The 14945-nt window shown below is 37.5% G+C and overlaps 1 protein-coding gene across 2 annotated transcripts in view; it reads right to left on the minus strand.

The window, feature by feature from the left end:
* Positions 1-14945, minus strand: part of ST8SIA4 (ST8 alpha-N-acetyl-neuraminide alpha-2,8-sialyltransferase 4) — a 49223-nt gene that overhangs the window by 12166 nt on the left and 22112 nt on the right. For both annotated transcript variants that reach the window (XM_048931873.1, XM_048931874.1), the window contains one exon: positions 14433-14726. In XM_048931873.1, the coding sequence (XP_048787830.1) occupies positions 14433-14726 (294 nt within the window). The remainder of the gene's footprint in view (positions 1-14432; positions 14727-14945) is intronic.

A 14945-nucleotide genomic window follows, 5' to 3' on the forward strand; every position in this document is an offset into this window, starting at 1 on the left:
GCAAAGCTTAGCACTGAAGCACTGGACACCCTGCTTGTAGCTGTCATGGTTAGATATTCCACAACGTGAGCAAAAGTTGAACTTTATATCAGAAATTCCAAATTAAAAAAAAAAAAAAACAAAAAACAAAAAACAAGCTGTTCTTCTAAACACTTGTGCCTCAATACAAAACTGCTTGTACAAAACATATTTCAACTGAAGAGGGAATTTCTTCACTTAGCTATGAAACTCTGGTAAATGCTCTTATTTTCACACTATTATGGGTACACTCTGCCTATGAAATCATTGATCTTTAAGATCTAAGGAAGAAACAATAGGAATGAAAGTGGGCACTATTATACTTTTATTAGAAATAATTTAAAAGAAATGTCAAGGTTTCTATTAGGAAAATCCTCCTTTTTGAAAAAGTTGATTGTTACTTGTATTTTCCATCTGCAAATAGCAAACTCTGGAAGAAAGGAGAAATAGGAAATAGGAAGCTGTGCAATTTAAGCAATAAACAATACATATTTATTATGATTCTGCACACAATCTACAGAAGTAGTTGGAATACTTCTCTACATATATTTTTAAAAAGCAACTGCAATTATCTTTAAATAGCCTTTATACAAGACAGAAAAATGTGATATAGCAGCTGTTTCACCTTAGATTTCACTAATGAAATTGTTGGCATTCCTGTAGAAAGTAACAGTGCACAATCCTGCTCTAGCAGGTTCATAAAGAACCAGACTATAGTTTTAAGTCTTACCCTAAATTTCAATTGTTGGGCTAACTGAACATGACAGGAGTGCAGAGATACTAGCCCACGCTTGTGTAACTTTTCTTTCAAAATGGTAAGTTATTCACAGCACTAACAAGAGACGTCTCCAAGAGCTTCTGTGAAAAGATCATTGATGCAGCTACCAAAACACTAAACATGTCACAGTAGGAAAGTGAGGTCTTTTTTCAAGACAGCTACAAGTGGGACTGAAACTGAAAAGTGATGTTTCACTTTCATTCCATGAGCAGTATATTAATGATCAAATAGGCAAAATAACGTTAATGGCTATTCACATAGATACTATCATTCACGTTATTTAGACACCAGATGAGTACAAGTACTCTGAGAACATAAAGCAAATTTCCAAGCCTATTCTGTATATACATCAATTGCCTTTTTGGAAAATACAGATACATTTCTCTAAAGAGACAATAACAGTGAAGGCCCACCTTCACAGAAGTAACTTTAATAAGGATATGTCAGGTGACTGACATAGATGCATGAGCGTGTTTAAATATAAGACTTGCAAAGGAGATTGGACAGATATGAGGACAATAACCTACCTTAAATTTGAGTTTCATTTACATGCTAGTGGCCTGTCAGCTGTTTTGAACTGACTTGAAAATGTTGTAGCAGTTAACATGCCAGAAGAGATTTCTTGATGAAATAGTTTAAATTCTTCAATGAGTTATGCATGTGACATACAGGCAACATCACTGAAGTCAGATACTAACAGAAATACTTCCTTGCCTGATCAGTCTGGTGGCATTCTGTGATGGAGTGATAGCATGGGTAGAAAGAGGAAGGTCAACTGATGTTGTCCTGGACCTCTGCAAGGTTCCATACCACATCCTTATCACTAAGTTAGAGAAACATGGATTTGAAAGTTGGATATTTGGTGGATAAAGGGCTGGTTGGATGGTTATAGATAGTGTTCTGGTCAACAGATCCGTATCCAGGTGATTGTTCATGAGTGGTGTCCCTAAGGCGGTTCATCTCAGACCACTGCTCTGTTTGGTTTGCTCATTAACCAAAAATACAGGCAGTGGGACTGAGTGTACCCTCAGCAAGTTTGCTGATGACACCATGCTTAGTGGTGCAGCTGACATAACAGAAGGCGGAAATGCCATCCAGAGGGACCTGGACAGGCTTGAAAAGTGGGCCCAAATGAACAAGCACAAGTATTAGGTGCTGCACTTGTTGTTGGAGTAATCCTGCACGCGGTGGGGTGGGAGGGCCAGGGGCGTTCAGCCATGAAGAGGTTGCCTTTCTCTTATTTTTTTAAATACCGACTTCTTAATATTTTAATCAAAGTATTCTACAACTTCAAATTGATTAGTATTTCTTTCCTCTGAAAATTTTAACACCATGTTACTGGGGTACACCTTGTACTAACGATTTTGTCTTTCACCAAGAGAGCAAATATTCGTATCAGTAGGAAAAAGAAGATCTACTTTCCAGCAGTAACGCTTTTATAACAGAAGAAAAAAACAGCACAGCAAAACAATAATTAAAAATAAGAGCAAACAATTTCCTACGTCTTAAAGTTAAGGCCATAAAAGAAAAAATAATAATAAAAGAGAAATTAGAATATAAATTAGACTACTTCAGGATGCATTCTGCTCACTGGACTGACAGCGTAAAACCACTTTCAGCTTGTGCTCTACTCCCCTTGAAGCCTGAAGTCAGTCTAACATCAGCTCCCAGTTGATACAGTAAATCAACATGTGCAGTGCTATGTTACTTGTTTTATTTGCTCAACTACCGTCAAGTATATAGAAGAAAATCCGACCTCTTGGTTTAATCAATAACATTTGAAGTATCTCTTTTAGAAATTACTACATAATATATCCATTACAGGCATTTAGATTTGAACAGTACAATGAGATAGAGCAGATTAATCAAATGCATATAAAAGATATTGATTTTACCATAATAAATCCCACAGCTGCAATGAATTAGTCAAGCAGACGAACCAGACTTCATACTAATACAACTACTTCATATAAGAAGAAAGTAGAAGCTACTCCCTAAGACAAAGATTCCACAAGACTTCAAACAGGTAAAAAACATTCTTTAAAGCCTTTTTTGAAGAACGTGATCGAACAGTAATAATTTGTTCCATCACAACTTAATATAAAGATCAGGAGAAGTGAGACATAGCCTTACAAAGTCCATCAAACATGAAAAACTTTTTAACAATACACTGTAGCCCATATTGTGCCTTTTCAGTATTTAAAAGGAGTTTATAAACAGGAGCGAAATAACTTCTTACACAGGTCGATAGTGACAGGACAAGGGGCAATAGTTTTAAGGTAAAGGAGGGAAGATTTAGAGTAGATGCTGGTGAAGTTCTTACTGATAGATTCAAGAGCATGTTGCTCAGAGACACTGTAAATGTCCCATCCCTGCAGGTGTTCAAGGCCAGGTTGGATGGGGCTCTGGGCAAACTATCTAGTACTTAATCTAGTGGCTGGCAGTCCTGCCTGTCGCAGGGAGTTTGGAGCTGGATGATCCTTGAGATCCCTTCCAATCCAGGATCCATCCAATCCAATCCATTCTATGATTCTATGCCAAAGAATCAGTGTATTTAAAGAGCAAAATGTTCATTTTTCATATTCTGTTAAGCTCTAGCTTCACGGCTAGAATGCACAGCTAGAACAATGCCAACCATAATGCTACTTATCAGCAAATAAAATGTGATCAGAGCTCTGCCAAGCCCTACAACTGGTTTCACAAGCACATGCAACAGACTGAGAAAAAAATGGTTTGAGTCACTACTACACTGGGTCATTATTTAACATGTGATGACTATGAGAAAGGCTGCAGATTGCACTGATAAATTTTTCAGGCGATTTCCAACACAAATTCCCATGATTAATGAGCAAGGAGATTAGTGCTTGATTTTCTTCCAGAAAGACTTCCTGTATTTATACTGCCGTCCTCCCAGATTTGCCAACATGACAGCTTCCTGCATCAATTTGTCTGTTATACCACATATTTCAAAAAAGAGCGTAGAAAAATATAAAAAAAACCAAAAACTTTGTCATGATTGGCCAGTATTTGAAAAAAAATCTGCACTGACCCTACAGATCTGCTCCTATACGAAACGTCCCTCGGGTCTCTAAGAAATCCAAACTACAGAGCTTCACATCCTCTAGAAAATCACAAGATAAATCCTTTACAGGCAGTGGAAATCTCAGTGGTCATCGGTGGATCTGTAAGTCAAGCCCCGCACTCTTTTTCTAGCACCAGTTTACACCCATTCCTTACAGCAGCCCCACAGTCTCTACAGGATGTTCACAGCTTATGAAGATTCATGTGGCCATCCAGCTTCCCAGCTGCTGCCAGTAAGTATACCTCACTGCTCAAAAGGGAGAACACACTGCAGCATCAAAAGAAGTACTCTTTCTAGGGTCTTGTCTTTAACAGCCTTCTGGGCTCTAACCTTTGTGATTTTTAAATGACTACTAGCTTTGTAGAAGGAACAAACAAACAAACAAACAAACAAAAAAGAACAAAAAAAAAAAAACGAAAAACCAACCCCCCCCCCAAGAAAAAAAACACCTAAAACACTCAGGATTATTTTCTGAAAGCTTCCTGTCTTGAAGAGCAATATACCATGGTCTACATTCTCTTTCTTACATCTTTTACTTTGTCCCTTACAGACTAAACATGAGAAGGGCCCCATCTGGAAAGTTCTTGCCAGCATGCATATTCAAAGTTTGGAAAGCCTGCAGATGAATTTTAGATTGTAAGATCTGTCTGGAACATGAAGAGGAGGATACGACCCTTTTAGGCCTTCTGCATGTTACAGGCTTCATCTGAAGATAAAGATTTTGACATAAGACTAAGACGTGCCACCTGTTGGTTTCAGTATGACTCCAGCGTACCCACTACTTCCTCTCCTTCCAGCACCTCTGGTGACTGTGCCCTCTTTTATACTGAAATGAAGATGGGAAAACAAACAACAACAGCAAAAAAAAAAACAACACAAAACCCCATGAACCTCCTAGATGTTCTGAAACCAGCAGTTGCTCTTATTCTTTGTAGGGTCTCCTCTCAGATCCTTTTGCAAATGTTCACTTGCAAGTTGTGAGAGAAAACAATTAGTCTGGTTGGAAATTCTCCTGTATCCTTCTGCTGGTTAATACAGTACAACTAAGATTAAAAAGAAATATAAGCTCTAGCAATAGCTTTCTCTAAGTCAATTTTCTTTGACTACTCCACTAAACACACGCTTCAAAGAACACAATTACACTTGTGCCCACTAAAAACAGAAATGTAAATAACACGTCTGCAGTGCTTCTGAGGCATATCAAGTGTTATTTCAAAACGGAAATACTGAAAAGCAATGTAAAAATAAAATTACTTTCTTTTACATTTACAAATACAATTCATATTCTTTTCTTGTGATCCATAAATTCACTTGCCGAAGATTAAAGGACAAATCTCAAAATCAGACTTCAGATCAGCAAACTCAATCTGTTAGCGAATATGAACTCACATACAACTTAATCTCCCATACACAAAAAACATGTCTTCATTGTCTATACAGGAGCATTAGGACAGCAAGACACCTGAGAACAAAATTCCCAGGAATCAGCTGAAAGAGGTGCACAAGACAGTGTACAGCAAGGCAGAGGCAAGAAAACTGGCAAGAGATTAAAACCTTACTCCCTGTGTAGGGAGCTTCTAACTGAGCTGCGGTGTGTCACAATTCTAATTTCAAAGAAACACAATCTAGAACTGTCACCTGATTGGTCAACTACTTTCTTTCCAAACGTGTTCAGTGCTTAGGAACTCTGTACACATTACAGCACTGACCTAACCACCTGGCCTTTTAATTTCACAAACACATGGAATAAGTAATGCTCACCCGGTTCCTCATCTTGTAACTCACCAAATATTTTAATTCTCCAATGCAAACCAAACAGACTAGAAGCTCTTTTCTAGCCATTGAAAAACTCAATTTTGCTTGAGTTCACTTCCCCTACATAGCTGCTCACTGCCTCCCCAGTGGGATGGGGGAGATGACAGGAAGAGTGAAAGTGTGATAACTCATGCACTGAGATAAAGACAGCTTACTAGACAAAGGAAATGGAAAAAAAAATCTGAAGTTATGCACAGATAGTAACTCAGCATCTTCCACACATAGACTAAAGGCCCAGCCACTCAGTATTTCAGCAGTGGCTATGCTGGAAGACGAAAAGACAACAACAAAAAAGATATTTATCTACTGTGGTTTTTTTTTGCTCAGCATGGCTTTATGTGGCACGGAAGATACATTTGGTGAGCTCAGGTCAATCGTCCCAGCTGTGCCTCTTCCCAGCCTCTTCTCCACTCAAGTCAGCTCACTGTGGGGAAGAGCAAGACATGGAGAAGGCCCTGATGCCACAACAGTGGTATGCTACCAACAGTGATTCAGCCACTAGTCCAGAACACAGCCTCTGTGCGCTGTTGCACAGGGCTACTGTGAAGAACATTAATGTCATTACAGCCAGACCTAGTTGTACACTTCACAAAGCAGGGGGAACATGTGCTTTTTTGTGTAACATCTAAGTACTCTTTTAAGGAACAGGCAGAGTGTTTCCTCACAAGCAGTCTTTGGAAGTAAGGTAGTGATTAGCTTCAGCACTGGTTAACTTTAAAATGCCTAATTCTATTTAGCTCTGACCTGAAGTATTGGAGTCTTTCTCCATACAAGGAGAATCCAGGAACTTCTAACAAACCTGTTAGAACATTTTTTGAAGAAGCTCATTTGAACTAAAACGGGAGGCTATGATGACATCAAGCCAAACTGCTCATTCATGCACTGGCACTATTTGTCCCAGAGTACCACTTCGCTGAAGGACTGGACTGTTTATTCAGTCTAATAAACTATCCCATTATTTGAGCTGGAGTAAAAGGTGACTGTAAGGGCCTGCTAGAATCACTGTTCCTCTGCCAAAACTGTCCATTCTGAAAAACATGGCATACAGTGTTCCTTTTCCAGCTCAGTTTAAAAAATCAATGGGACATCCAGAAGTATATCACAGAACAAAGGAACCAGAATAAGTATGTGTATCCATTTTTATCTTTTTTTTTTTTTTTCCCTATGAAAATATGTAATGAAGATTTAAACCCCCCCCCCTCCAAAAAAAAACAAAAAACAAACAACCAAAAAAAACCCCACCACAACAACAAAAAAAACACTCAAGTCTTCTTAATTTTCTTTTTCTAACTATTTTTATTTCTTATTCCAGATGAAGAATCAGTTTGGAAAAGAGATTAATATATTTAGAATTAGTAGAATCTACCATATCATACTAGTGCTTCAATTTTACTGAAAAATTCAGAATCATCTATGCAGGAAAATCAGCCATTTTTAGTCACATCTTTTAAAACCATATCTGTTTGCTAATTTCCACTCTACTTAGAAAATTAACTGACCACGTGAAGAAATAAGTTACTGGCTAGATACATGACATAACTACTCCTTATCACAGAAGTTCATTAACATGAAAGCTAAATACACAGATTTTTGAAAAGTCTACCTAACCATTTCAGACAAAACAAAAATTAGCAGAACTGTAAGTTTCACCTTCCTTTAAACAAATAAAAGTAAACCTGACAGAACTTCCTCATTCACACATGTATCATACAGAAATCGACAGCTTACTTCATGCATCAAAAGCACTGAAAAACTCTTCTCCATCCCATTAGCACTGCCCATCAAACATGGCTCTTTATGGACTCCAAGGACCTCCTTCACAGTCTGTGAAAACTGTTTCTGATTTGCTTTTCTGCTGTGCATCAACAATTATTGTTACAGGAGCAAGATACAGACAAATAAGAATTAATTAACTTTGCACTTTTGTCTACTTTTCAAAAACACAGAAATTAAAGGATTTTATGCAAGAGCATACAAAACAATTGAAAAATAACAGATCAGTAGCAAAACTGCTGTCAAACATGAAGATGTAAATATAGTGCATGAATAACCTATGTGTAGTTTATCCCTCCCTTAGATGCCAACAGTCATGCTAACAGCCAAAAACTAAGCTTCAAAAACTTGAAAATAAGCAATTTCCTTGCTATTTTTCATATAACCAAGTCCGCTGCTCTCATCTGCTTGAAAGCTAAAATTCAACCTTAGTAGAGTAAGTTTTACAATTCCTAAGTACATTCATTGCTCATTTAGGAGCAAAGCAGTTGCCACAGCAAAAGGAACATACACACACACACACACACACACACAAAGAAACAACCCAGATCTTTATTATCAACAAATAAATAAGAATAAAGGTTGTCTCTCTACAATCATGACCTGACTTTTCAGGTTCTACTCTGCTGAATGGACTAAACTATGAAAAATACATTTATAAAAAACAAAGGTCACTTCAAAAATCATGCCTCCTATTTCTTTCCATGGAAACTAGAACATATACAAAAAGCACAACAACATTATTTGACAGAGAAAGCTCTCAGCTACAAAACACTCCTCTTTCAACATAATCACAAACACTAGCCATGCATTTTTGCCAACTACAAACAAGAGGTCACATGCCACATTCATGCACAGTCCAGCTGTGCTCACATCCACTGTTTGGTCTCCAGAAATGTACATCAAACATCAATGAATATTCAGTGTCACTTTTTCCACATGGAGGAACTCATTTACACACACCTTTGCTCATACGCACTTGCGTGTCAGATGCCATCTGCCACAAGGCAACAACGTGTAACAGAATATCGGTGGCAAGGTTCAACTTCTGCTTTCATATCATCAATGTCTGCCCCTGTTGCAGGCCAACATAATAAGACAGGAAGCACTACTTTTCATATGTTCTGTTTCCCCTTTGTGTCCTCCCCTACTATAACTGAGTTTGTTCCCATTGAAAAAAGACTTATTTCTCTCAAAAAGCATCACATCTCATCTTTCCTAAACTTCCCCAAACCAGAAGGAGAAAGGAGATTTTGTGCAAAGCAATCAGCTGGACATGCTGAGGAGCTCTAAGCCCAGTTAAGCAGACTGATAACTTTCATGGCATGCAGGGCTCCAGCAGCCCTGGCCATCAGCTGCTGGGCTGAGATTGGCCTGGGTGCTTTGGTGGTGTCTCTGCCTCAGGAAGAGGAGTGCCACATGCTCTTCTCACATTAGGAAAAGATCTTGAGATATGGTGAATGTCTTCATACAACTCAAGTTTTGAAAATCCCAACTGGCTGGTGTCCCATTGGTTTCAAAGAATCTGGCAGACAAAGCCAGCTCTACTAATAGGTTAGACCAAGCCAGAAGGATACTTGTGACAGAAAAATACTATTTCTATCCCCACATTTATAGAAAACAGGAGCGTAGTTCACTGGAAAGCTGAAAGAGAAATCTGATTTTTTTTCCACATATTGAGTATTTTTTCTGGTGTGATGTAAGAGTCCTTCTTATTTTATATTAAATCTGTTCAGTTATTTTCAGCTTATTGTCCATCTTTTTCATTCCTTGATTTCTGCAGTGACTGTAATCCACGTACTTCAAAATAGCTTTTCTTTTGGAACATATTTTAGCAGTAAGAAACAATATGGTAGCAGTAAAGAAAGGAACTGACTGTTTACAGTTTCAATTGCTCCTGGCAATTGTTCCTTTATTAGCAGAGAGCTACTGGAGAAGTATTCAATTTCTGCCCGTTTCAGTTTCTCAGAGTACTTCTGTATTTCTCACAGTGAAGGACTCCAGAGCTATGCTGAAGCTGTGCAAAAGGTCACTCCACTCAAACGACAGCTGTTTGCTTTCACTGACAAAGGGAAAAGGACTCTGCACTGAAATGCCCATAAATAGACGAGGCATACTCTTTACACAGGCACAACACAGAGATTTCAGTGGGAATTCTGCTGTGTTTAGTGTAGGATCAAGTCTAATACCACTCTCGTAAAGGCAGTAGCAAGGAGGAAGTTAGTGGAGCCCAAGCTAATCCCACAGGATGCTCATGCAGTTGTTGTGTACCCCTAAGGCTGAAGGAATCTTCTGTGAAGCAGTTGCAACAATTTACTGCTGGTGAGTGACTCACAGTTCATGGGATGACTCCAACAGGAAAAAAGCCAAGAAAAGATTCTCACACATTAAGATAAATGTGAGAATTTTGTTTTGCAGAGACAGGGAGGAAACGTGAGAAAAAATTTCTCAGAAAACTGCAGAAGATAAAAGGACAGTGTTGGCAGGAGTGAGAATGTTTCCGCATCTTCAGCCCATGTCTTCCAATATGCGCCAGCAGATGTGGGCTCTGAGAGTTAACTCTAGCCTCCAATGCATCAACGTGCCTAGCCTCAGCAACTCTCCCTGATCCCCCGGGGGAACTAAAAGACAGCCCCAACAGCAAAAAGCATCTGCTCCTCCTCTTTCCAGGTTTAGTTGTTTGCCACCATCAGAAATAAACACGAGCATCTGGACTCTGATCCCTGTAAGCTCAGTTCCTGTTTGCCTACACTGCAGTTGAGCACGCCTTCCAGTGGAACTCTGCTACTGAGACTAGATTATACAGACACACTTTATGCTTCAAAGGGTAATCACACACCTGGAATAGATCATTAAAAATAATCCTAATAATGAAAGTGTTCAGTATGAAATCTCAGCTCTATTAATAAATCAAAGTTTCTGAAATTTGTTGCTCAATTCAATTAAAAAAAAATAATAATGCTCTTTGTTCATCTTAATTATTTAGAATTAACCTTCCTAGCACTGGCATTACAGAGCAAAGAATCCCTTTAATCAATTAAGCTCGTCATTTATAGATTCTACCTCTATCTTGAACTCAGTTTGGTATTAACTACCTCAATTATTTTGTCAATAATGTGTGCGCAGTGACATTAAAAATTCCATTAAAAAAGCTTTTAGAAACACTTCAAGAGGAAATCATGCAACTGCCCCCCAAACACTTTTTAAATCCCATTTTTTAACTTGATAAACGAACTTGTTGAGCAAGAAGTACAAAAGTTAAAAAAAAAAGAAAATTAGAAATTACCATATGGAACTACTAGATCATCCTGGTATTAGACAGCTCAAGTTAAATATATGTATACCTCAGCCATTTAAAATTTATGCTGTCGGTTAAGATACTAGTTGCCATGCTGGACTTAGTGTTTATATAATCTCTTCTCAAAACTTTGAATCCCTCTGAGATTTTAGAGGAGAAGACATCATTCACATAAGTTTAATAAGCCATGGAATCCACCAAAAAAAAAAAAAAAAAAAAGCAATTTCTTTTTTAAACACCACATTACCTCTCTTATGACCCAAAACATGCAAGAACAGACAGAAAAAAGTTTTCAGAATGTTCTCAGAATACAGACTTTATGCTAGCATGTGACCAAGATCACCTCCCAAACACTAAGTACTGATCAGAAAATTGCTTTTATTAAAAGAAAAGGAAAAAAAAAAAAAGGACAGAATCTCAAAGATGTATGCAATTGCAGCAAAACTGCTGTTATTATTTAATAGAGCACAGAGTTTAGTGACTCTAGATTACAACAGAAGTCCAAGAAAACTACTGTCCTGTCTTTGGCAACTAACTATGCCTTATGGTTTACAGACTAATGAAGGAAGAATCTAATTTGCTTGAACAACGTGGCAGTGTGATACGTACAAAAAGAACAGAGGCAATCCTTTCCAAGCCTTATGGCCATCAGCCTGCATCCTTCAGCATTAAAGATCTCTATTACTACTAAGTACGTCAGACTGAATTTATAAGCATTAGTTATTAAATTATTTAGCACACAATACACTACATTTCTATGTTTTTTCATAAAATTGTAGGTGTGTTAAATAACTCAATATCAATTTACATTTTCACAAGCAGTCTGTTCTTCAGGAAAAAAAAGTCAGAACTGAAACCTGTTAAGGGTAGTTATACGCTCTTTTTAGTAAGTTTTCAGGCTGCAGTACAGAATTGTATATTTTTGGATTATAAAGACCTGTAGTTGCAGTGTAATACGTTTCAAATACAAGCCTCATTTCACCCAGCTGAATGATAAGGATGTGGTGTAGCTCTCGAAACAAAAACCAGCAAGGCTGTTGAAATTCTCAAAAACAGCTAAGGGACTACTTTAGCTTATTAAAGATAAAACTGCACCTTTTATTCACCTCCATAAGCATATACTTTCAAACTAAGTATGCTAGTTCAGTACATCCTCCTGGTATTATGTCTTTGGCACAATCTAAGAAAATTCTCACTGTGCTTTAGTTACACCAGGATGATTTAAAAATGTGGGAAGCAATATGAGCCAGGCTGACTTTTCTGAGTGATTCTCTTATCACTGAAGTCTAAGTTAAAGTAGTTCTAACTACCTTCGTATCAATTATTATTAAATCCAAAATATGGCTTCTTGAAGACAGAATGTTTTGGTATTATTAACACAAGAGAAGGAGAATAAGTGAACTTTGATTTGTATGGAAGTTGAAAGGAGCTTGAGGATGTTACAGTTAGAAACAGAGGACAACGACTGCTCCAAGCATTTGTAAATTAAAAGATTATTATGCCGCACTGAAACAAAGATAGAAATATTTGAGAGCACTGCACTCTACACAACAGAAGTTGAAAATGTACATGCAAGTCATTTCCTCATGTAAAGGAAGACAAACGAGAGAACACACCTCCTGCAGTTCAGATTTCCTTATCATTCTTTTATCAACAACTCAAACTTCATTTCCCTCTTATGGCCTAAGACACTGAAAGACATAGCATAAGCCTTACAATCTCAATTGCACACATGTGCTCAGACACCTATTAAGAAAGGTCTGCACAAGCCTTGCAGTGTTTTAACTGCAGTTTTTGTGGGTACATTTCCTGTTTTCTCATCCAACTAGAAGCTGTTTTCAGGTTGTGTTTATTTTATCTTTTCTGTTTTGCAGCACCGTGAGCCCTCCACAGGTCATCACTGTTTACTTTATGTGGTCACAAAGACTTACACTTGCAAAACGCACAGCTTGCAAAAGTATTGAAAATATACAAAAATAGTTCAGATTCATAAAACAAGGACTGTTTCATAGGTGTATATTTTAGGAAGTGTCTCTTCATAAGCTCATAAAATAGCAGTTTACCGGATTTGAAAAAGACATGAGCATTAACAGAATAAAACATGAATATTTTACTTAAAATTATGTAGCTACACTGCACATGTTTCTTTAAATGGCACTGGGGTTAGCTGCGCTTCAGTTTCAAACTGAAATTAACACCCATAGCTTGCTTAAATTCTCCCACGTCTTACTGCTCAAAATGGGCTGATTTAACACTCAGTTCACTTGCAGAAAATATTAATTTTTAGCTTAGGCATGCTTAATTCAAAAATATTTTTTGCTCATTTGTTTCCCATACTGCCATGATATTCCATTTAAAATAGAAACCAACCACATCTTAGAAAAGTTTAATGCAACCTATGTAGAGTTGACTCTCACTCCTTACATTTAACCTACATTTAACAAGCCTCATTATTGTGGACTGTGCTATAGGCACTCTGAACACCTGAAAATTCAACACAATCAAGGCCCAAAAGTAATTGAATTGTAACTGTATAATAAAAGAACTATCCACTTGAAAACTGAGAAACATAGTGAAAAATCAATGAAATCCCAAAAGTGACAGTGATTTCTTTCAGTGCCAGAATTATACCATATGAAGAACAAAGCCGTTCTATCTGGGACACGGCAGAAGAGGAGAAACACACTCAAAAGCACTAATACCCAAAAGAAAAACACATTTCTAAGCTTTATTCTCATGTTCTCATACTACTCTGGGCTTTCAGATGAAAAATCCCCTCTGCTCCCATCTTTGCTGCTGTTAACAGCAGCAAACTTTTTAGGCAGTCACATAATCATTAACTGCTGTGCAAGCTTTAAGACGTCTCCCAAAACTCCATGAATTAGACAGCTCAATGGAACAGATGCTGAATATTATCACACTGTCATATTTCACATAACAAATAGATATAATATATATCTATATATATAATATAATAGATAAATCGTATTCTGAATATTTTTCATATAGAGCCCTACATACTCATACTTGCAATGGAGCCTTCAACTAAGAGTTCTGTTTGATTATGAGGTTGAAAAGAAGCACGCCTCTGTACAAAGAGTGAACGTGAATCTTTCTGGTCAATACTCTTGAAGTGACCAAGCACCTGGCTGAATTAAAAAGAAGAAAGTTTGCTACAAAATCTTAGGCATTTTGGAAAGGAGCTCATTACTTTCGGATCTGCCAGACTTCATTATCTGCATGGTTGTTACCCTACCTCCAATACGTTGCCTGAATTTATATTTTTACTCCATAGTCTTGCCCCCAAAAAAAACAAACAGCACTTTTATTGTCCTCTGATTTGTTAAGAATACAAATACTCTTTGACTCCTGTCTGTTTTTCATCAATTTCTCACTCTAATGAGCACAAAAATACTTTGCATGTAAAAGCAGAAGAAAAATGTTATTGTGCTGTCGCATTTCAATTGTTTGCATTACAGTGGGCTAAATGAGTGGATGACATTTATTGCCGAACAAGCTTACTTCACCATAAATGCAATCCATTACAACAATAGGGGAAATATGCTAATAGTTTTAACAATTTACGCCCTCTTTTTTTCTGGCTGCTAGAAATTCTAGTTATGAGTTTCATTGTGCCAAGGACAGACCAGTCTTTTCCAGACACTTACCCTCTGACAGCATGAATAAGTCTCAGTGATGGATAGGCGGTTCGCACTTTCAATTTATTCTTAAGGATTAATGCATTAACCCACTCCACATGCTTCTCTCCGCCTTTGACCATGAAAGCAGGGATCCAAAGGACACTGTCATTCAGCATGGATAGTCTATGCACAAATTTTTCTCTGTCACTCTCATTCCGAAAGCCTCCAAATGCTCTTTGTACAACTGATGGGTTCATGGTAATAAAATCAGATTTATTTCCCACATCTGCAGCAAACTCCACCACGGGAGCTAGATTGCACCTGAAGAGAAAGAAATTAATGGAAAAAATGAAAATAAATATGAAACATTAACTCAGAAAAATGTATGCATGAAGGAAAAGCTAAAAATGAACGTGCAAGCCTATTTCAATTGACATGAGGAAAAACTACCAGTGATAGTAGGTGTGACTGCACATAGCATCTTGCCAACATTTTCAGACTTCGAAAAAACGAAAGGCATTGACTGCAACTAAGTCAGTT

This window comes from Lagopus muta, chromosome Z, assembly GCF_023343835.1.
Source record: "Lagopus muta isolate bLagMut1 chromosome Z, bLagMut1 primary, whole genome shotgun sequence".
Lineage (NCBI taxonomy): Eukaryota > Metazoa > Chordata > Aves > Galliformes > Phasianidae > Lagopus > Lagopus muta.